Source organism: Globicephala melas, chromosome 14 (genome assembly GCF_963455315.2).
Source record: "Globicephala melas chromosome 14, mGloMel1.2, whole genome shotgun sequence".
Lineage (NCBI taxonomy): Eukaryota > Metazoa > Chordata > Mammalia > Artiodactyla > Delphinidae > Globicephala > Globicephala melas.
In genome coordinates this window covers 69893891-69918534 of record NC_083327.1, presented here as the reverse complement: position 1 = coordinate 69918534, position 24644 = coordinate 69893891, and the positions used below count along the sequence as shown (strand labels likewise).

The 24644-nt window shown below is 37.2% G+C and overlaps 1 protein-coding gene across 5 annotated transcripts in view; it reads right to left on the bottom strand.

The window, feature by feature from the left end:
* GRM1 (glutamate metabotropic receptor 1) overlaps positions 1-24644 on the bottom strand; it is a 362418-nt gene that overhangs the window by 110090 nt on the left and 227684 nt on the right. For all 5 annotated transcript variants that reach the window (XM_060283283.1, XM_030853238.2, XM_030853240.2 and 2 more), the window contains one exon: positions 7440-7675. In XM_060283283.1, coding sequence (XP_060139266.1) covers positions 7440-7675 — 236 coding nt within the window. The remainder of the gene's footprint in view (positions 1-7439; positions 7676-24644) is intronic.

Here is a 24644-nt window from a genome sequence, read left to right as displayed (position 1 = left end):
GTTTGCCATGGCTAGGACTTCCAAAACTATGTTGAATAATAGTGGTGAGAGTGGGAAACCTTGTCTTGTTCCTGATCTTAGAGGAAATGCTTTCAGTTTTTCACCATTGAGAATGATGTTTGCTCTGGGTTTGCCATATATGGCCTTTATTATGTTGAGGTAGGTTCCCTCTATCCCCACTTTCTGGAGACTTTTTATCATAAATTGGTGTTGAATTTCGACAAAAGCTTTTTCTGCATCTATTGGGATGATCATATGGTTAGCATTCTTCGATTTGTTAATATGGTGTATCACATTGATTGATCTGCATATATTGAAGAATCCTTACATCCCTGGGATAAATCTCACTTGATCATGGTGTATGATCCTTTTAAGGGGTTTTTTTGCATTCTGTTGGCTAGTATTTTGCTGAGGATTTTTGCATCTATATTCATCAGTGATATTGGCCTGTAATTTTCTTTTTTTGTAGTTCTTTGTCTGGTTTTTGTATCAGGGTGATGGTGGCCTCATAGAATGAGTGTGGGAGTGTTCCCTCCTCTGCAGTTTTTGGAAGAGTTTGAGAAGGATGTGTGTTAGCTCTTCTCTAAATGTTTGATAGAATTCACCTGTGAAGCCATCTGGTCCTGGACTTCTTTTGTTGGAAGAGTTTTAATCACAGTTTCAATTCCATTACTTGTGATTGGTCTGTTCATATTTTCTATTTATTCCTGGTTCAGTCTTGGAAGGTTATACCTTTCTAAGAATTTGTCCATTTCCTCCAGGTTGTCCATTTTATTGGCATAGCATTGATTGTAGTAGTCTCTTAGGATGCTTTGTATTTCTGTGGTGTCTGTTGTTACTTCTCCTTTTTCATTTCTAATTTTATTGATTTGAGTCCTCTCCCTCTTTTTCTTGATGGGCCTGGATAATGGTTTATCAATTTTGTTTATCTTCTCAAAGAACCAGCTTTTAGTTTTATTGATCTTTGCTGTTGTTTTCTTTGTTTCTATTTCATTTATTTCTGCTCTGATCTTTATGATTTCTTTCATTCTGCTAACTTTGGGTTTTGTTTGTTGTTCTTTCTCTAGTTCTCTTAGGTGTAAGGTTAGACTGTTTATTTGAGTTTTTCTTGTTTCTTGAGGTAGGCTTGTATAGCTATAAACTTCCCTCTTAAGAACTGCTTTTGCTGCATCCCATAGGTTTTGGATTGTCGTGTTTTCATTGTCATTTGTCTCTAGGTATTTTTTGATTTCCTCTTTGATTTCTTCAGTGATCTCTAGGTTATTTAGTAGTGTATAGTTTAGCCTCCATGTGTTTGTGTTTTTTACATTTTTTCCCATGTAATTGATTTCTAATCTCATAGAGTTGTGATCAGAAAAGATGCTTGATATGATTTCAATTTTCTTAAATATACTGAAACTCGATTTGTGACCCAAGATGTGATCTATCCTGGAGAATGTTCCATGCATACTTGAGTAGAAAGTGTAATCTGCTGTTTTTGGATAGAATGTCCTATAAATGTCAATTAAATCTATCTGGTTTATTGTGTCAATTAAAGCTTCCTTATTAATTTTCTTTTTGGATGATATGTCCATTGATGTAAATGAGGGGTTAAAGTCCCCCACTATTATTGTGTTACTGTCAACTTCCTCTTTTATAGGTGTTAGCAGTTGCGTTATGTAGTGAGGTGCTCCTGTCTTGGGTGCATATATCTTTATAATTGTTATATCTTCTTCTTGGATTGATATCTTGATCATTATGTAGTGTCCTTCCTTGTCTCTTGTAACATTCTTTATTTTAAAGCCTATTTTATCTGATATGAGCATTGCTACTCTAGCTTTCTTTTGATTTCCAATTGCATGGAATCTTTTTCCATCCCTTCACTTTCAGTCTGTATGTGTCCCTAGGTCTGACATGGGTCTCTTGTACACAGCAAATATATGGGTCTTGTTTATCTATCCATTCAGCAAGCCCGTGTCTTTTGGTTGGAGCATTAATCCATTCACGTTTAAGGTAATTATTGATATGTATGTTCCTATTACCATTTTCTTAATTGTTTTGGGTTTGTTTTTGTAGGTCCTTTTCTTCTCTTGTGTTTCTGACTTAGAGAAGTTCTTTTAGCATTTGTTGTAGAGCTGGTTTGGTGCTGCTGAATTCTCTTTTGCTTGTCTGTAAAACTTTTGATTTCTCCATCGAATCTGAATGAGCTCCTTGACAGGTAGAGTAATCTTGGTTGTAGGTTCTTCCCTTTCATCATTTTAAATATATCATGCCACTCCCTTGTGGCTTGTAGAGTTTCTGCTGAGAAATAAGCTGTTAACCTTATGGGAGTTCCCTTGTATATTATTTGTTGTTTTTCCCTTGCTGCTTTCAATAATTTTTCTTTGTCTTTAATTTTTGCCAATTTGATTACTATGTGTCTCAGCGAGTTTCTCCTTGGGTTTATCCTGTATGGGACTGTCTGCGCTTCCTGGACTTGGGTGGCTATTTCCTTTCCCATGTTAGGGAAGTTTTTGATTATAATCTCTTCCAATATTTTCTCGGGTAATTTCTCTTTCTCTTTTCCTTCTGGGACCCCTGTAATGCGAATGTTTTTTGTGTTTAATTTTGTCCCAGAGGTCTCTTAGGCTGTCTTCATTTCTTTTCATTCTTTTTTCTTTCTTCTGTTCCACAGCAGTTAATTCCACCATTCTGTCTTCCAGGTCACTTATCCATTCCTCTGCCTCAGTTATTCTGCTATTGATTCCTTCTAGTGTATTTTTCATTTCAGTTATTGTATTACTCATCTATGTTTGTTTGTTCTTTAATTCTTCTAGGTCTTTGTTAAGCATTTCTTGCATCTTCTCGGTCTTTGCCTCCATTCTTTTTCCGAGGTCCTGGGTTATCTTCACAATCATTATTCTGAATTCTTTTTCTGGAAGTTTGCCCATCTTCACTTCACTTAGTTGTTTTTCTGGGGTTTTATCTTGTTCCTTCATCTGGTACATAGCCCTCTGCCTTTTCATCTTGTCTTTCTGTGAATGTGGTGTTTGTTCCACAGGCTGCAGGATTGTAGTTCTTCTTGCTTCTGCTGTCTGCCCTCTGGTGGATGAGGCTAAGAGGTTTGTGCAAGTTTCCTAATGGGAGGGACTGGTGGTGGGTAGAGCTGGCTGTTGCTCTGGTGGGCAGAGCTCAGTAAAACTTTAATCCGATTGTCTGCTGATGGGTAGGGCTGGGTTCCCTTATTGTTGGTTGTTTCTCCTGAGGCAACCCAACACTGGAGCTTACCTGGGCTCTTTTGTGGGGCTAATGGCAGACTCTGGGAGGGCTCACACCAAGGAGTACTTTCCAGAACTTCTGCTGCCAGTGTTCTTGTCCTCACAGTGAGACACAGCCGCCCCCCGCCTCTGCAGGAGACCCTCCAACACTAGCAGGTAGGTCTGGTTCAGTCTCCTATGGGGTCACTTCTCCTTCCCCTGGGTCCTGATGTGCACACTAATTGGTGTGTGCCCTCCAAGAGTGGAGTCTCAGTTTTCCCCAGTCCTGTCGAAGTCCTGCAATCAAATCCCACTAGCCTTCACAGTCTGATTCTCTAGGAATTCCTCCTCCTGTTGCTGGACCCCCACATTGGGAAGCCTGATGTGGGGCTCAGAACCTTCACTCCAGTTTGTGGACTTCTGTGGTATAAGTGTTCTCCAATTCGTGAGTCACCCACCCAGCAGTTATGGGATTTGATCTCATTGTGATTGCACCCATCCTATCATCTCATTGTGGCTTCTCCTTTGTCTTTGGATGTAGGGTATCTTTTTTGGTTAGTTCCAGTGTCTTCCTGTTGATGACTGTTCAGCAGTTAGTTGTGATTCTGGTGCTCTCACAAGAGGGAGTGAGAGCACGTCCTTCTACTCTGCCATCTTGAATCAATCAATCTCACAATGATTAATTTTTTACAAGTTAGACTCTGATGTTTTAGTTAGTGCTTTTCCAACACATCTCCAGTCCCTTGATATACTCAACTAATTAAGCAGTGATGTAGACTTTGCATGAAGTACTTTTTAATTAGCCACAGTGATTCCAAAATTATTCAGCCTGAGCTCAGGAGCCTTAATATTCAAACTGACAATCCAGAGCATGTAAACTCTTTATTTAAATAGTGACATCTGAAATTAAGCTCAATAAAGGTTTCTATGGAAACTAACGGCAATATCAAAACTTTGCAAAACACCAAAATGACCCAATTAGAAGAGGTAAAAATAAATTTCAGAAAGTGTAGCTATGAATAGTATGGAAAGGTTACTTCTATTTCTTTACATTAATTTTCATAAGTGTGTCTGCATATTCATTAGAAGACTATGGAATTCATTTAATATTCAAGAATATCAAGTAGATAAGAATGATACATGAAGTGAAATTTTATGTTGACCTGCAATAAAATTGAAGCCAATTCCCTACACAGATTAAAACTGAAGAGTAAGTTTACATGAATGTATGCACACAGACATAAAATGCTAGGATTTTTGCAGCAGAAAAGATGAATAACTTTTATGAATTAGTTCCAAGTAGAGAAGTTAAATAAGCCTTCTGTCTTCCTTAGAACTAAGAACAAAGGGAAATATTTGCTGAACTTGACTCCAGAATGAAATGCAAATAAAAACATGTTTATCAAATTTTATAATCAAATAAGAAGCTCTTAAAAATAGCTTTGAGAGTCAAGCATAATATAAGAACAATTCATGAGTGTGCCAATCTTTTTTTCCTGCTATGAATGTTAACCAAGTTTAGATTTTAACCTTGACATTTGCATATACTGTGACAAATGAAACCCCAAAGTATTATTGTACATGGCTGCAGAATTCTAACTTTTGTTTTGAAAGCTCAGGTCTCAAGATATTTTCCTGGAAATCCTTAAATAAAGACATCAAAACATGTTTAAAAAGTAATATTCTGAACTCTACTAATGAAACACAGTATCAAAGTGACATATACAGTTGTATCATTAACAGGCATCTCAAGCTTAACTCATCTGAAATTTAGCTCTTTCCCTAACCTGCTTTTCCTGGAGTCTTCCTCATCTGAGTCAATGGTGACACCTTCTTTTCAGTTGCTCAGACCAGAGTCATTTTTCACAATTCTATCAGCAAATCCCCTCAGCTCTCATTCAAAATATCCTCAGAATTCAAGCACCTCTCTCCATCTTGCTTGCCAAAACCATGGCCCAATCCACCACACTCTCACCAACATTATTACAGCAACCTCCTAACTGCTCTGCTTCCTTCTTCTGACTTTCCCCCTTTTGTCAAAACTTAAAAACTGCAGCAAGAGTAATTCTGTTCAGAAAAAGTAAGGCTGATCCTGTCTCTACTGTGCTCGAACTTCCCAGTGGCTTTCCATCTCTCTCAGAACAAAGCCAAAGTTTTCACAAGGGACAGTTAAGTCCTGCAGGACCTGTTCCCCTGTGTGCCTCTCTGACTTATCACCTGCTATTCAACGTACTCACTGGCTTCAGGCAGTCTGAGCTCCTTACTGTTCTCCCACTAAGCCGGGCATGCCGGTGCATCTTTTTATTTGCTATTTCTCTGCTTGGAATGCCCTTCCCAGGTGTTTGCATGGCTCACTCTCACATCTTTAGTCAAATGTCTCCATCTCAGTGAGGCTTTCTCTGGCCATTCTCTTTTAACATGCTCTTATGATCACTTAAATGAGAATATATTTTGCTTAATTTATTTTTGTTCTATTTATTTCCCTGCACTGAAATGTAAGGTTATTGAAATATTTGTTTATCTCTTTTGTTTTCTGCTGTATTTCCATCTCCTAGAATAAAGACTTGCATATACTAGGTGCTTAATAAATTTTGTTGAACGTGGAATCAGTGAAATATATTTCATTTAGAAAAATAATAGTCCTAAGTTTTCCTTAAATAAAGTAAAACTCATTGACAACAACATAAATTAACTGATCAATACATTAGTAAGAAATGACTGAGATTCCAGAGATCAGTGGTGTACAGGTTCTATGAGGGCTACAAGAATTCCCTATCTTCAAAGATCTTACAGTTTAAGAAAACAACATTCATTAGAAAACAATAAAAGACAATCTGTTACTAAATTCTAAGTCCAAAGTAGTCAAGCATTGTGGTATTTAGGAGGTGAGTGTTCTAATTCCATTGCTGCCATTAACTAAATGAACCCAAGGAAATGTTGCCCCTTTATCCTCAATGTCTTCATTTTGCAAATAAGGAGAATGCACTAGGTGGCTTATTGGTCCACTAGAATTCTTAACTTCTATTGGTCTATTATTTGAGAGAAGAGAGAAGTCAGTAGAGATATGTGACAGAGGTGGTTAGCTGTTCAGCAACTCTTTTCCTCTTCTCCTAGCTCTTAGCCTCCCAAGAAGCCATAGCAAAGAATTTCTAAAAACCTTGATTGATTGAAAATAGATTCACACCAAGCAGTTTCCCAGTGAATTCTGCTGAATTTTATCAAGTTAGACACAAATCACTGCATTTAAATATTTTGGTATTTTTAAATAATTTTCTAATATCAAAATGTAAATGTTATTAAAAGTAGAAATAGTTTTTGTCATTATTCTTACCCTGTCTTATAAAAACTCATTGTCTTTAGTTGTTATTTATCTATATCATGCGTATTATCTGTTTTGATTTGCCCAAAGAGACCACAAGTTTCTCTAGGTCAAGAGTCATGAATTATACACCTTTCTGTCCTTCTTTTTTTTTGGTGGGGGGTGCTGTATTCAGTGCTTTGTATGTGCTATGTGAATGAATGGGTTCTAGACATTTCTAAATAAAATCTTCTCAGTCTAGTTATAGGAAATATGTGTCACATCACTGTGCTACAATACAAATTTGGTCATGGATAGAGTCTTTAATGCTCTGGTAGTTCCTGGTGGCAGGGAGAAGGGAGACATCCTGTGGAGTTCATCAAGCCCTGAAAGACCTCTAACAATGCGCCACCCTTCTTTGGCATGCCTCTAATGAGTAGTGCATGGGAAGTATCTGTCCCTTCTTGTCACTTGTGCCCATATACACCCATGTTGGTGGTGTGCCCCTAGGTGACATCTTATCTTCTGCTGACTTTTATATCAAAGCAAGTCCTAAAGAAGAAAAAGGGATCAAACCAGTGCTGCTTACTTACGTCTGCGGTTAGCATCTCCTAAGCATGCCTGCAATACAATACAATCTCTTCCCTCTGGCCTAAATACTAAATACCTGAATTCTCAGTTTCCTTTTCCTTTATTTATCTTTTCTTATAACTTGTCCCACCAGAGACCAAAGCAGTCTCCATGTTTCCAGAATATAGAAACACGAATCCTTGGGACGATACACACTCCCTCCTCATTTTAGCTATTTTATAAATTAAGTTGGCAATTTAGTTCTTGTATCTCCAGCCTTGGCACTTTCTATACTTATTGAACAAACTGGAAGAGATGACCAAAATCTGAGTTGTGATGTTGTAAACATGAGTTACCTGTGCAGATTCTTTTAAAGTTGGGATTTTCCAGAATGTGTCCTGGTAGGCGGCACTGGAACCGATGTTGCCAGAACTCAGGGAACCAGGGATTCCGTGTATTAGTGTCCAGCCTCAGTTTCAGGAAATAATCATCAAAGGACCTGACTTCTGGAGACTGCAGCTTTATCGTGATTCCCCCGTTGGCTTCCACCTCATAACCTTCAATGACTTCATCTCTGTCTGCCCAGCCATCACTAAAAAATGCAGGGATTGGGGTGGGGAGAGAGAAAGACAAAAGTCTCACAAATAGAGCTATGAGTTTTGCATGAATGAAGCAATTCAGCAAGATTTAAAGTCTATTTTAAGCCAACATTGCTATCCATCAATGACTTTTTTTAATTTTTGTGGAGAATAGAAAATTATAGAATCAAAAGGTCTTGTTTGTTTTTCACAGTAGTGAAAGTGATGATGAAGATGATGACAGTAACAATTACAAGAACTAACGTTTATTGAGCATTTACTAGTTACCAGATTCTGTACTACTCATTTTTACTGAGTCAGATGTTCGGCAAATAGCTGAGTCCTGGTGGATCCTGGATACAGATCCAGGCAGTCTGGCTCCCAAGCCCATTGCTCTTTACAACTAGACCACAAAGCCCATCGGTTGTTCTCCAAACCTGAAGAAAATAAAACCCAGGTACTCAGGACCTTCTCAATAAGAGCTAGGCAAGGTATCAAGGTTGCAGTCAAGACCATTATACGAGCTGCACTATATAGCGTAGAAAATTGATTTAGCTTAGAAACATGACAATCACAGATTTTGTTCCTGGACATTGTTCAAATTTGCATCTCTTAGAAATGACCAGATGCTTTTTTTTTTCCTAATGTTATTTCAAAATAACAGCATTAAAAGAAAACAATCTGACTCCCCAAAATAAAAATAATTCTCCTGCTCACTAAATGGCAGTTCACTGACATTTCAGTTGTAGGTTCAAATTTTTTAAGTTTGTTCACTTTCTAGAACATTCACATCTGCCATGAGGGATATATCTCCAGTTTAATTCAAGTGTAGGTATAAGCTAGGCCCAACCTCATGTGAGTGGCTATGATTCTTTCCCAAGAGGGGGTCAAAGAAAAATTGCACCAGACAGTGTTAAAGAGGCAAAGAAGACTTTATTCAAGACTATTTCAATAGGCCAAAGATACTGAACTCAATTCTTCTGAAACAAAAGGTGGAAGTGCTAGGATAAGCTAGTGAGGAAGTGCTGGCTGACACTGAGTGGAGCTTGGTCAATGTGATTAAACCATCTGTGTTTGATAATTGTCATTTATGTAAATTAGGCTCCCACCTTCCCACAGAAACTGGGCGATAGGGGTCTGCTATCACTCTTTTTACGATCATATTTTAAAGGGATGGCTCCCAGGCGCCTGAGAAAAAATTTCTCTGTTGTAAAGCTAGCAAGAGGCTGGGAGAAATTTTACATTTCAAAGGGGCAGAGAAAGAATTGACACTGGCATGGCTTTAAAAGTAAAAAGCTGTGACAAAGTGAGAGAATGGCATGGACATATATACACTACCAAATGTAAAATAGATAGCTAGTGGGAAGCAGCCGCATAGCATAGAGAGATCAGGTCGGTGCTTTGTGACCACCTAGAGGGGTGGGATAGGGAAGGTGGGAGGGAGGGACACGCAAAAGGGAAGAGATATGGGAACATATGTATATATATAACTGATTCACTTTGTTATAAAGCAGAAACTAACACACCATTGTAAAGTAATTATAATCCAATAAAGATGTTAAAAAAAAAAGTAAATACTCTAAGAAAAGGGAATTCTTGGGGCCCAAAGTAAGGAAGAAATTTGCCTAAATTCTGGTCAAGCTTTGGAGAACATTAAGAGTGCCTTGGTCAAGGAGTGGATATATTCTTCTACCCACAGAGTAGGTAGAGGTAGCCCTGCATGTAGCCCTGCAGTTTCTGGAACACAACCATTCAGTCTCTGCCAGAGAAAGTGTTTTATCACTTGCTTCTCACAGAGCAGAGAGCTGGGCCAAACACATATGACAGACCATAGCTCATTCCTCTCCTTGTTACCTGAGACCAATTTAGATAAATGTGTCCTCCACTTAGCTGAGCTAATTGGTATAATTTCATTCCAGAATCTTCCCAGTGAACCACACAGGAGCTACATTTTCAACAGATCAAATACAGAAGGTAAGTTGACTTAATATGATCCAGAACTAAAGGAATTTTGAGGTAAGTTGTAGTCTAACCAGCCAGACCAGAGAATATCTATATGCTTCTTCTAAATCTGCTAGAATATAAATTTTAATATTTTGTATGGACCTTTCTTTTCTCTTTTTCCTCCTTTCTTCCCTCCCTCCCTCCCTTCTTTCCTTCCTTCTGCATTTACCTAGCACCTACTATGTACCAGATGCTCTGCTATGCTCAGGATTCAGTTCAGAATGAGAAATATTATTCTCTTCCCCCTAGTGTTACAGACTCGTGGGAAAACAGACGTTAAACAAGAATTTCAAACACTGTGGAGGTAAAGAAGGAGAAGTGACCAAAACTATGGGAAGGAGGGGCTTGGGTCTAACTTAGTCTTGTGTGTATGTATGTGAGTGTGGGTGAAGAAAGGGTGATTAGGAATGGTTTTCCTAAGAAAGTGATGTCTGGGCTGAGACTCAAAGGATGAGTAGGCATTAGTCAGGTCCAGACAGGAGGAGGGATTGGTAAAGAAAATTCCTGATAGATTATCTAACATATAGGAAAGAGCAAGGCTCATTCAAAGAATTTAGAGTGTCTGTTCATGGGAGCACAGAGAGGAGTTAGCAGGAGATGGGGATATGGGCAAAATTCCACCCTAGGAACTCTTAGCCTAAGGACTACAGGAGATCCTCAAAGTGTTGTAAGGCTATTACTTAATGAGGTCATTCAGCTCTGCCCTCTGGTGGTAAATGACCTGAGTATTTTGGGGGACAAGTCCTCTACTCACCATCACTGAACATGATGGCCAATCAAACTGATTAAAAGAAAAATAAAGCCCACTCATTTATCTTTCTATATCCTCAGTCTGGTTAAAAAGGTTAGAACTAGTTTGTTTGGATTTATTCATATTTATATCACAACTACATCTATAGCGGTTTGAAGATGAGAGCTATAGTTCATGTCATGTTGAAAAGGAGGGTAAAAAGAAAACCAGTTAGGCTTTCAAGAAATTCTGCCTATGAGTGTATATTTAAAGTCAAGATGACATAACTTGAAGGAAATAATTACTTTTTGACATTGTTAGGCTTGAAGTGTGTTTCTCCCCAAGGTTTAATATTATGTGAGACTTTTATGTGTGCATATAGTCTGAACAAGAAACCCCAAATTTTAAAAAGTATATGAAATGTCTTCCCTAGTGTTTATTTGCATTTTTTATAAAAATCATTAAGTTTATAAAAGCAAGTATCATGTGTCAGTGCTGGAAGCAGAGAAAGTATGACCTCCTGCCCTTTTGCAACCAACACAGAGGAGCGCATCACAGGAGTAAACCCTTGTCTATGAATATAGACAACTTGAAGTCATATGGTTTAGTGAAGTGCCAAATCCCCTTTGCCATTGGTCAAAGCCCTTCCCCCCTCACCATAGATGACTCCCTTCTAGAAATTAGAGTTGGTGTTAGATCCAAGAGGTTATAAAATAAGGGACAACTGAGATGTGACAGAGAAAATATTTAACTAGGATTCATTGGATTAGTCAGTGAATATATCTTGAAGTGTTAATTGCTAAAGTTTTGTATGCGATCTTAAATCTGTCACAGGCGAGGTATAAGGGAGTGATAACAAATCAAAAGTCACAGAAAAACAATCATAAAGCAGCTCCTGGTTTGTATATATTTTAATCATTTCTTCTACGTACCACTTGTCAAATGTATATATTTGAGGATTTTGAAAGATTTTCGCTCTTTCGTTATAGTATTGGGATTTTTTACAAGGATATTGTTTTGGTGAATTCTCTGTGAAGCACACTTGGGAACAGAGAGCCAGCAGCTCTCCTGATACCTGGTAGAGGTTTCTTCTTCCCCTGTTGATGGTGATAGGGTGGTGGTGGTAGTGGTGGTGGTGGTGTAGACTGTGCTCCAGCAGAGATGACCTGCAGGCATCTGCTCACCCCAAGTGTCTGGAGTGAATCCTGCTGTGCTGGGTGCTGACCAGCCTCAGGCAGGGCTGAACTCTTCTGAGGCACATTCACAGCCTCTAGCAGCTTCTGCTGCTACATCTGTCTCCCCATTTTGAGTTCATTTTCTATCTGGGGTCTGGATATGAAACTGCATAATGTGAATAAATGGGGTGAACATTTAACAGGAAGCTACATGTCTTAAGTATTCCTCACAAATATACAAGACTACTTATTTCCTAACCCCTTCAACATTTTTTTTTTTTTTTTTGCAGTATGTGGGCCTCTCACTTTTGTGGCCTCTCCCATTGCGGAGCACAGGCTCCGGACGTGCAGGCTCAGCGGCCATGGCTCACGGGCCCAGCCGCTCTGCGGCATGTGGGATCTTCCCGGACCAGGGCACGAACCCGTGTCCCCTGCATCGGCAGGCAGACTGTCAACCACTGCGCCACCAGGGAAGCCCACCCTCAACATTTTTTATACAACAATTCTTTCTCAAGATTGTTCTTCACTTCCCACAAAAGCATTGTTCTAGTCCTATGAAATTTCACAATCCAAACTTATAATAATAAGATTTCTTCCACTCAATAAATTCTGATATTAACAACAAGGGAATATTATTTCTAATTCTACCTATTACAACTTGACAGGAGCTTCAGGAGTGTTATTTTGCATTATATCAGTTAAAATAATTTAAAAGCTAATTGATAGTAAAAAAAAAAAAAAGAAATGCAATAGTATTCATTTAAAAAATTATACAAAAACATTTTAGAAAATCCTATTTACATTCAGTTAAAATAATTACAGTCTAGAGAGTAAAGCAATTTGATTTGTGTAATGAATTCAAGTGATTGTGTATACCTGATAATAAAACTATAATTCTTTACAAATAATCCAAAGTTTACCATATAACCAGAGACAGAAGAAAAGCATAATAAAAACAATATTTTCAGAAACATATGTAAACAAGCACAACATTACATATATTAAAATGCTAACTATATTTACAAAGGTTGAAGAAATGTAGGATAATATAACGTAAGTCAAGTGATGCCAATTATGAGAAATATTTTGGAGGTAATGGCAGCTTTTTCAATAATAATTGAGACTAGCTTTATTCATTCAACGCTCATTCACTAAGAGTCTTGTATGAGTTAAGCATTTGCTTATTGCTTTGATACATTGCTCAAAAGTAGAGGCAAGGCCCTTGCCATCAAGGCAATTACAGGGGTGGGATAGTCTGGCCGCTGAATACGCAATAGCCACAGAGCTGCAATCCCTGAAATAAAAGGAAGACAGGCTACAGAAGCATAGAGAAGGGGCAAAGAAGTCATGCCAAGGGAGATTTTGCCCAAGGGCAAATAACATCTAGGATGAAACTTAACGGAGGACTTGAAGTTGCACCGGTAAAGAGGGAGATGGGATAGAGACCAGCTAAAGAGGGAACAAAGTTTTGAAACAACAGCAAGGCTTTCAGTTTACTTAGCGTGTGCAAGGTAAGGAAAGATAGGACAAGCAGGGGTGAGATCTGGAAGAACCTTAACATCCTTGTTAAGGGTTTTGGATTACATTTTTATGGTGGTAAGAAACTACTCAGATTTTCAGCAGGAATATGACACAATTAGATTTGTTTTAGAAGGGTTTTTCTAGAAAGTACCTAGAGTGTAAGTACTTGTGAAGATTCTTTGGTTCTAGAATTCTGAGGCAGAAACTGTAGAAACAAACACATAGACATGTGCACACACACATGCACACACACAGGCTAATAACATTGTATTATGAAGGCACAGTGGCAATGTTGATGAATCAGGAATTGGGGTAGTGGTCACAATTAGTTTATATTTAATTTTAAAATTAGTTACTGCCAATTCACCATGAATGTAGAGCTAACACAAAATGTAGGTCAGTTTATTTAATTATCTAGGACAGGCATTTAGAGGTCACTCAGCCTACTGAAAAACACAAGAGAGGATTAGGGGATGGAGTCACCTTTTATTGTCCTATACATCTGGAATTATTATAGAATTATTATATTATTATAAACAGAAGCCTTACTTCTAAAGCTACTCTGTTTCAGTGGAAAACGGAGGCTGGGGAGAGAATGGGAAGGTATCAAAAGACAAAAGAGGAAGAATGAAGGGAATTAATTCTCAAGGAGCTGAGGCTCCTTGTAAGGATGAAGGTCAGATCAGGTTTCCTTACTTCCCATCTGCTCCTGACCCCAAAACCCTAACCCACCTCTGGCATCCTGAGCCTGGAATCATCTGCCACCCGGAGACTTGTAATTATCCTCCTCTCCTAGCAGAAATGTAGGGCAACTACTGATAAACATTGCACACAGCCATGCAAATGTGGAGGCCCCTCCTTAACCTTCTACAGACCATTTCTCTTGTATCAGTTACAATTTCAAGCCAGTGTGAAAGAAGGGTGGGCCAAAGCGGAATTACTTGTGGACAAGTAGGTCTTTTGAATTCCTTCAAATTCTACTGCCAAGGTAGCACCCCATTTTGTCTCTCATTCAATTAACCTGAAGAGACAATATGAAATAGGAATTGGTTAGTTAAACTTTCTAAGCCTCTGTTTCTCCACCTATAAAATGGGAATGGAAATGGTATCAACTTCTTAAGAGTTGTGTGAGAATTAAACTAGATAATCCATATAAAACACTTATCACAGTATGTAGGGCACGATGAAGTCTTACTAGACATAACAGTTCTTTACCATCAATCTTCTTATGATCCAACCAATGTACTGAACTGTATCGACCTGTAGGAGAGACTTCTCTACAAAAGTGCTGCCCACAGTGTGGTCCAAAGATTGGTGCCTGTTCATGAACTATTTTTTACCAGTTGATGAGGAGAGACTGAGAGGAGGCATTTAGAAAAACCTACAGCAGTTAGACATTGTTGCAAGATCTAAGAATATGACTGGTGGACTCATGTCTTTGAATAAACAGGGTTTAACCACTTTGTTTTCCAATTCATATAGTGAATTGCCCATGCCTCAAGCCTATCCACAGTCATATGCAGTAGAACTCAGTTACATTGTGTGACCTTTTACGGTTTGCCGTAATATACTTTGCCAAATATAACCCCAAATTATATAGATATCTGAGAATATATAAGCACTTATTTTTATCAATTTGTTTTTACAATCACATTAAATTTTAATCGACTGTTTTATAATTTATCATATAACATTACTTTCTATAGCAGAGAAATAAAATTTTCATTATTTACTTTAACTCCAGTTATATGTGGCTGCAGAAGCTTCACCAGACTTTTTTTTTTTTTTTTAACAAGAAAAGATACAATTTGCTGAATGTGGCAATAGTATTTGAATGTGGACAGTGGAAATGATTCCATAGAAATAGGGCAAAAAGAGTTCCAATGAAATTTACCTGAAAATATGTTGGTGTATATATTGAATTTATCCCTAATTGATGGTGAAGTGCTGAAACCATAGTGTATTATCTGTGGGGCTGTTTTAGCTAATGAATTCGTGAAATCATCAAAATGTATTAGTCATTTGTAGTAGGCCTGCCACCGTTTTCCACAGTTTTGCTTTCCTCTGTTTCAGTTACCCACAGTCAACCATGGTCTGAAAACACTAAATGAAAAATTCCAGAAATAAACAATTTATAAGTTTTAAATTGCATCCTGTTCTGAGTAGCATGATGAAATCGCTTGAAGTCCTGCTCCAACCAGCCCAAGGTGTGAGTCAACCTTTTCCAGGATATCCCACCTGTTACTCACTTAGTAGCCATATCATCTGTTATCAGATTGACTGTGGAGGTATTAATTGTGTTCAAGTATCATTTTACTTATTAATGGCCTCAAAGTGCAAGAGTGATGATGTTGGTAATTGCGATATGTCAAAGAGAAGGAGTAAGATGTTTCCTTTAAGTGAAAAGTTCTCAACTTAATAAGGAAAGAAAAAAATTGTATGCTGAAGTTGCTAAGATCTACAGTAAAAACAAATCTTCTTTCCATGAAATTGTGAAGAAGGAAAAAGAAATTTGTGATAGTTTTGCTATTACACCTCAAACTGCAAAAGTTACAATCACAGTGCATGAAAAGTGCTTAGTTAAGATGAAAAGCAATACATTTGTACAATAAGATATTTTGAAAGAAAGAAAGACAACACATTCACCTAACGTTTATTACAGTATATTGTTAGTTTTTGCTGTTAATCTCTTACTGTGCCTAATTTATAAATTAAACTTTATCATAAATATGTATGTATAGAAAAAAACATAGTATATATAGGAGTCAGTATTATTCACAGTTTCAGGCATCCACTGAGGGTTTTGGAATGTATCCCCCATGGATAAAGAGGGACTACTGTATACACAAAACATAAAGGATTAAAATTTAAAACCAAAAGAATCATTTGAAAGAAAAAGCATTGAATTAAAAGTCAATAAAAGCATATGTTCAATATTCTACATATAAACATTAGTGTTTCATGGGTTTTATATGAAGTGGCATTTGCGATTGCTAAGAATTAAATATATATACAGTTGACAAGACATTAGTGAATGACTACGTTAGAGGTATTTACTTAGAAATGTTCAGTGATTTTGGTAAAACGGTAACTCAAGTACTACTTTCTGATGCCATCATAGCTGGTTGATTTCCAAAATTGCCTAATGATATGGAAAACCAACTCACTGAATAAATAAAGCTGGCAAAGCATTCTTTCACTGTACGTTGATGAATGTGCAGATATTGCTTTTTGTAGCAGTTCTTTTAGTATATGTGCAGTCTGAAAATGACAAAGATTTGAAAAAAGAAATCTCTGCTCTGATTTAAATTCTCTTTTAGCAGGACTTCCCTGGTGGCACAGTGGTTAAGAATCTGCCTGCCAATGCAGGAGACACAGCTTCCAGCCCTGGTCTGCGAAGATCCCACATGCCGCGGAGCAACTAAGCCCATGCGCCACAACTACTGAGCCCACGTGCCACAATTACTGAAGCCCGTGCGCCTAGAGCCCATGCTCTGCAACAAGAGAAGACACCGCAATCAGAAGCCTGCGCACTGCAACGAAGAGTGGCCCCCGCTCGCCGCAACTAAAGCCCGCGTGCAGCAATGAAGACTCAACACAGCCAAAATTAAAATAAATTAATTTTAAAAAATTCTCTTTTAGCTTTATGGCTGAGAAACACAAGTAGCTCTAAATTTTATAAAATTATGAAGAATTATTTTGTCAAGAAATGTGGTTGACAGTTTATGTTTTATACAAAGGAATGTTCTGATGCTGCAACTGCCAGCATCAGGAAAACATTCTGAAGTAGTTGCCTAAGTTAAGGAGCTTGTGAGAGAATGTAAATCAATGCAATGCTTCCCTCATTGAGAAAGTCTTGATTGAAAAAAAGTCAGCTGAAGTAAACAACGCTGGTGACACAGCATAAATTTTGAGTTATGTAAGACCCAAAGTTGGCTCATTAGAACTGACTGTTAGCATTTTTTCTGAATGCTGTATTCAGTAAATTCATGTTGGTAGATTGAAATTATCCATGATGGTGATACATACTTCAAGCAAACCAGTAAATGCTACAAATTAGGGATTCTTTTTTCTTGTTTTCTTTTCCCACACAACCAGTTATGATAGTATGGAAACTGACCATAAACAGTATTATGGTATTAAAGAAAGAAGCTGTGTCAAGAGTGTCTGAACTGCAAAATAAACTCTTAAGTGTTTCTTCAGGATAAGAAATAAGGTTGGTTCCAATATTTAAACATATTAATACGAAAGCCTGACTTGCTATATTGACTGATATCTTGGATATATTTAGTAATCTTTATATTTCTATGACAAGAAATAATTCGATTATTTTTCCAAAGGGGAGCTAAGATCAAAGAACAAAATTAAAAGTTAGAAATTTTGAAGGACAAGTTTATTTTGGAGATTGCTATATCACAGTTTTAATTTTAAAATAATTGTCAATAAGTAGGAAATGATCTTGATATTATCATCTGCAAAGTGTTATCCGCAAACACTATGAATTTGATTGCTTTAGTCTCCTTGGGCTACCTAACAAATACCATAGACTGGTGGCTTAAACAATGGAAATTTCTTTTCTCACAGTTCTGGAGAATAGAAGTCCAAGATCAAGGTTCCAACTGATTCAGTTTCACTGAGAGCTCTCTTCCTGGCTTGCCAACTATGTCCTAACATGGCCTTTCCTTGGCGCATACAGAGACACAATGAGAGAGAACAAGTTCTCTGGTGTTTATTCTAACAAGTACACTAATCTGATTGGATCAGGGCTCCACCTGTATGACCTTATTTAACCTTAATTAAATCCCTAAAGGTCCCATCTCCAACTTCAGTCACATCAGAGGTTGGGGCTTCAACGGATTAATCTGGGGGCACTCAGTTCATAGCAGATGGAATAACACTAAAGTTATCATTTGCTGAAAAATCCTCATATAAAAAAATTAATGAATCCAGAATTCACATATTTCATCAAAAGATAATTTAAATTGAACTAAAAGGTTAGGAATAAATTATTGGAGCTGGCTACTGTTAAAGGATTGAAGATGACTTTTTAAACTACAGCCTCACTTGCTTTACTTGGTTCACAAATTTTAAATAAATACCCCAAACTTGCTGAAATTGCTATAAAATCTCTTCTTCCATTTCCATCAGTAAGCTGATGTGAGGCTGGTTATTCTACTAGGAAGTTTATGAAAACAAAATAAAGAAGCAGTTTATACATGCATAATCCCATGCAAGTATCTTTGTTTATCCAACCAAGATTAGATAATTTAATAAACTCACTTATCATATTAAATTTTTAAAATATTGACATGCCTGGTTTTTGTTCAAAGTTTGTATATAAGTATTTAACATAGGTATCCTCTACTTCACTTACAACATTTTGTTTATTTATAATTATAGAACATCTAAAAGTTATAAGCATAACAGTAATTTTCTCTACTAATCACCTAGGCACATACTTTCAATGAACAATGGATACATTTTTTGTAACTTTCTTTTCTCCTTTGTTTTGTTTATTTTTATTATATTTACTGAAATGAGATTTTATTCCTGTTAAATCTAATAATACAACTTTGGGCTTGTATTCGCATGTCTTTATGCTATATTTAATTTCTTAGTAATTTACCTTTTTTGTATTTTATCAAAGTACAACTCTGTCCTAGATTGGGACTTAAAAAAAAAATAGAAGAAGTTTGAGAGTCACTGTTCTAGACACTCTATCCTTTATGCCTTAGAAACTGTTAAGGTAAAGACTATGCTATTACTACAGTTCAAAAAAGGACACTTCAGAAACTCTATCTTAATGTGTGTGGTAAATGAAGTCATGACTACCAGTAGAGACTTTAATTTTGTTGGGAAACATGTAAAATTTTACAGATTGAAACTACCATTCTTCACTCTCTCATTTAAATCCCTGGCAGTTTTATTGCTGCTGAACCTTTATTTTTCAGGTCCCTATGCCATTTGAGTGAAAGGCTGCACTTTCCCAGATAATTGTTAAGAACCAACTGAAGGGAGGCAAGAGACTTATTAGAAAAAGAATGCAATAAGGAGGCAGACGGATTCTCATTAGAGCATAAACTAGATCCTGGCACTCCTGTGCTTAAAACCCACAAGTGCCTTTTCATCTCATCTTTCAAAGAGTACCTTAAAAAACACCCTGCACACTCTGATCCCCACTACCTCTCTCATCTCTACTATTCTACATTTTGCTCTGGAGATTGCTATATCACAGTTTTAATTTTAAAATAATTGTCAATAAGTAGGAAATGATCTTGATATTATCATCTGCAAAGTGTTATCAGCAAACACTATGAATTTGATTTTTAATCAAATTTTAGTATCCCACACTGGGATACCCTGGCCTTAAGATCTTTGCACTGGCTATTTTCTCTGCCTGGAATCCTGGAATTCTCATCACTTGAATATTTGCATAGCTTTCTCTTTTACTTCCTTCATGTCTGCTCAAATATCACATTCTCATAGAGGTCTTTCCCTCTTTAAAGTTGTGTCCTTTCTATTCCTCTTTTCTACTCCCTTTGTCTCCTTAAAATATCACTATCTGACATACCATATAAATATATTTTCTATATCCTTCCAGTAAAATGGAAGCTCCACATAGGCAGAGAGGTTTTTATCTTTTTTGTTCATTTATATAACCCCAGAGTTTATACCAGTTCTTGACTCATAGTAGGTGCTCATTATATATTTGTGAAATGAATTAATGGATAAAAGACTCTGTGAACTAATTTATATTCAAGAATTCATAGAAAATACTATGATCTGTGGTATGCTAGAGGTGGCTCATACCAACTGGCAAGAACTCATTGTCATCATATTTTCCCAGATCTGCATTAAGTGACTTCATGGCAGGTTGAAACTGGCCATAATGCCAGGTGGCTTAAAACAACAGAAATTTATTCTCTCAAAGTTCTGGAGGCTAGAAGTCTGAAATCATGGTCCCCTGTGGCCATGCTTCCTCTAAGACTCTAGGTAGACTCCTTTCTTGCTTCTTCTGAGTCTCTGGTGGCAGCCCTTAACCCATGGCACTCCTTAGCTTGTAGCTGCAGCACTCCAATCCCTGCCTCTGTTGTCACATGGCGTTCCCCTGTGTGTGTCTGTGACTCTGTCTCTCTTCTCCACTTACAAGGGCATCAGTCGTATTGGATTAAAGGCTACCCTACTCCAGTATAACTTCATTTTGACTGTACACTTGCAACAACTCTATTTCCAAATTAGGTCACATTCTGAGGTACTGGGGATTAGTAGTCAACATATTCAACATATCTTTTCAGAAGACACAATTCAACACATAACAAAGAGCAAACATTACAAATCAAGACTTTATTGTTCTGCTTTGTTTCTTTTTTTTTTTTTAAGAGAGGCAGCTGTTAAACACCTACCAGCATACCACTAACTATAACATGCTGTGACATTTTCTCTGAAATGCAGGGTTAGTTGTGAACTTCTAACCTGTTAGATGAGCTAAAGATTATTTAAATGATTATTGTTTAGTCCTAAAATATCCATAATAGAAATTAAAAGCTATTATTTTTTGAAATAAACAGCTATTTTTTCTGAAAGATATTGTTACATGGTTCAGGCATTTGGATCACTTTACTTTTTCTTTCTCAAGAATAGATAACTACATTCTAAGAAGGATCAGAAAATATAAAACACCCCAAAAACAGACCAAAATAGTTTTAACAAATACTATTAATTTTAAAAACAGATTTATAGTTTATACATGCAGTTATTTGAATTGGAGAACTATTTTTGCCCATTTTGTGTTATAGACATGTGCACTTACGCATGCTTTAGACCCCTCAGCTTTGAGATCTTAGTGATAAGTGATGAGTTGAGTTATACCTGGAACTATACCTTAGTAAATCATTCTAATAATACAAGAAAATTAATACAAAGGTAGTACATATGTATATGGTACTTTTAATTTTATATTTCATCTAATTCATTTAGAGTATCCATTGAAAAACAAACTTAGATCTTTCAATATTAGCTGATGCAAATCTTTTGCATTCTTTCATTTAATAAATATTTGCTGATATCCTACTTAGTGCCAAGCTCTGTCAGATCCTGAGAACACATTGATTAATAAGACCAGAAATGTCCCTACTCTTAAAATTAAATTTAAATTCATAGGTGGGGCTCCTACTTCCAGCCACAATAGAGTAACAAGTATTAAATTCAGTCTTCCATCTGAAAAAACTAAAACACTGGACAAAATATATAGAACAATGGCTCTCAAAACATTTTACATTGGACAATGAAGGACAGTGATCTCTGAAAAGTGAGCACCAAATGAGATGAGCCCTACAATTGTTTGATCTTACTGCCTAGAGGTTTCCAAGTCACAACACGGAAGCGAGATGGGGGAGTGAGAAGGAACGGACTCAGGCACAGTCCAGTGGAGTCACTGAGTTAAGTGGACAAGTGGACAGAGCTGGGAGTCAGGGGAAACCAAAGTGGCCAGATTTCACAGGGCTGCAGAGGGGAAAGTACTGCAGAGGGGAAAGCTGCCGGGAGAGAACAGTCTGCAGTGCTCCCAAAAGTATTTTGTTGACTATTAGACAGCCCATGCACGTGATGAAATTACCTAAGCCCAAGGAAACAAACAACCAAAAGAATTTGAGGGAATAGTGCCTGGAGGTCACACAGAGTTGGGAATAGTAACTGTTCTCAATAGGTAGAATGGAATATATCATGTTTCACAAGGAGGTGGCTAAAGTATTGATACTAAGATCTTGCCTCAGTAGCTGTCGAAAATTTGCCCTAGACGAACGGTTACTCTGGTTTTATCTAACAAAGCTTAGAATCAAGGTGCAAAAAAAAAAACAAAAAACCCAAATTATTTCTAAATAACTTCACCTCCTCCAAGAACTAGCACAAGAATATTTTTAGAAACACAAAATATCAAGTAATCAATAAGGTATAATTTACAATGTCTGGCATTTAATAAACATTATTCATATGTGGAGTGAGGGAGAAAAGAGATATTAAAATGACATATAATAACAAAAAATTTTCATGTGGTGATACAGTTTAGGTAGACAGCTTTTAAAGAGTCATATGATATGAACAAAGAGCCCATCATTTTACATTGCTGGCCAGAGAAAGCATTGGGTGGCTAGGGAAACGCCTCTGAAGATACAACCCTCATGCTGAGACCTGAGCTGCGTGAAGATCAGAGGGAAGAGGGCTTTAGGTAGCTGGCACAAAGCCCCTGAGGCAGGAGCAAACAGCTATGGCTGAACATTACCCACGTGCCACAGGAACGTAGGCTCAAAATCTTTCCATTTATCAGAACAGAAGACATATGAACAGATACTTTTTTGTTTTCCAGCTGTCTGCTATATATTTGCTATTCTCTAAGATATCTTAAAATTTTAAGTGTTTTCAGTTTTTTTAAAGTCCTTGTTAGGAAATAAAGCTGATATGAAGGTGGTCTCATTTTGACTACCTAGGCTGACAAGTGACGTCTGAGAGCAAAACTGGAGAAATCAGTGAGGCCATGGCAATTTAGAGCAAGTCACAGCTCTTACTTGCACCTCATCTAGCACACACTATTTTTATGTAATTAGGAGACTAGAAGTACATCACCGTTCAAACCACAGAGCTATCCCAAGTGCCTTCAGAAAAATCTTAGAATCATGTACTGAGAAAACTCAATATGGCTCCAAAATCATCTTGTGTTATAGCAAGCTATTGACCATAGAATTCCAGACGACTAAGTCAGAGCAGACCCATTTGGAGCTTAAATTCTGCAAGGTTTGAATGGAATCTGAAGCTTTTGTTTCTTAATTCACTAGAGTTAAAAGTGAGCTTATCCAACAGGTTTTGCTTCCTCACTAAAATTTTCATTACCATTTATTTTTAGTGGCCGCTGTTTCTAAAGCAGTCCTGGGGTTGAGGGGAAGGGTCTGCTTAAGAACTGTGGACTAAAGCAAGAGCTAGGCACATTTCTGTGGATGAGAGAAAAAAGAAGCATTCCTTGATGGAAGACAGTGGATACTCTAACCGCATTTGATGTAATGTCACATGGGGAAAGGGCACATAAGTATACATGGAGGCAGAGAAGTAGGTATCATGAATAATAATGACAAAGATTTATAAAGTGGAAGTAGAGAATGAATGAGTTCTGAACATCTTGAGTTATTCTCAACAATCATTTGCGGATAGGCAGTTTCTTGAGTTGCAGGGCCATTGGACAACTAGAATGGAACTTCCAGATGAGAGGCCTCAGGCAACAAGAATAATTCTTCAGTGCTACAGATAATATAACTTTGTGTCCTCAGTAAATATTTATGGAAGAAAGGAAGGAAGAAAAGAACAGAGGGAGGAAGGGAGAAAGAAGGACTAAGAAATGAGCATATGAAATCCACAGTGTTGGGAAATTTAGCAGTACATACATAGAGGGCTAGTTTTCCAATGCTGCTTTCTTATATTCTGAGCTGACAACCGTCCTGTCAGGATCTCTTGCAGTTCTTCTTTTAAACTGATTTATTTTTCTTACTAGAACAAAAGGTCAAAGCACACCAATTTGTGGCTTTTCAAAAGCAAGTCCAATGGTTCAGTAACTTCACTAACAAATTCTTCTAACAGACTAATGCAAATTATCCTAATCTCTAATTTCTAGAACCTACCATTTGAAGGAAAAAATGCCCTTACCAAATCTGGATCAATAGCTATATAACTTGTGAATTCACCCTAGTTTTTTCAAACTATGCTGAAGTTTTTTATCATTAAAAGATTTTTTTAATTGCTAAAACTTCTCATAATGTGGTCAACTAAGTTGATATAGATATTCCTCTTACTGCAATTATCTAGAAATACAGAATAAAATACAACCAAAAAGCAAAAATTCTAATTCTCAGGTGCTAAAAATGGTGAGAGGAACCAAAGCTAAACAATAAGCATGAGGTGCTAAGCAGCCCATAAGGATTTGGTCTCTGTAAATGAGGCCCTAGGGAACTGAAAATGGTTTCTAACATCCATTTTGTGATGTGAAAGATTGTTCCATGAACTGTGGAATTCAGGTGTTTGAAGCTGACACCCTAGCATAAAGCTGGGAGCTGAGCTTTGATGGGCTGCAAAATCCTATAGAGGGACTGAAAATTTTGCCCACCAGACTGGAGAGGCTTCAAGTTAGTCCAGGGACTAGGATTGAAAACACACAGGGAAAAAGTCACCATACACGTGTGTGATGTTTAAATTGACATAGCCTATATGGTACAAGAGCCATCAGCACAGAAACTAACGTAAAAACTGGCCTAAGATCACTTAAAATCCCTAGAATCTAAGTGGAGTGCCATTGGAAGTCAATATTTAAAGATCCTTTCAAAATCTAGGGAACTCTGAATCCTCAGCCAAAAATAAACCTACTGAGATCAGCTCATAATAACACACACACGCACACGCACACGCACACGCGTGCACGCCAAGATTACTAAATTAACATTAAATCCACAAAAGGATTAAACTTTCCTTTTAAAAGACAATTATTCTAAATCTACATTTAAAAACCTAGCTCTATGC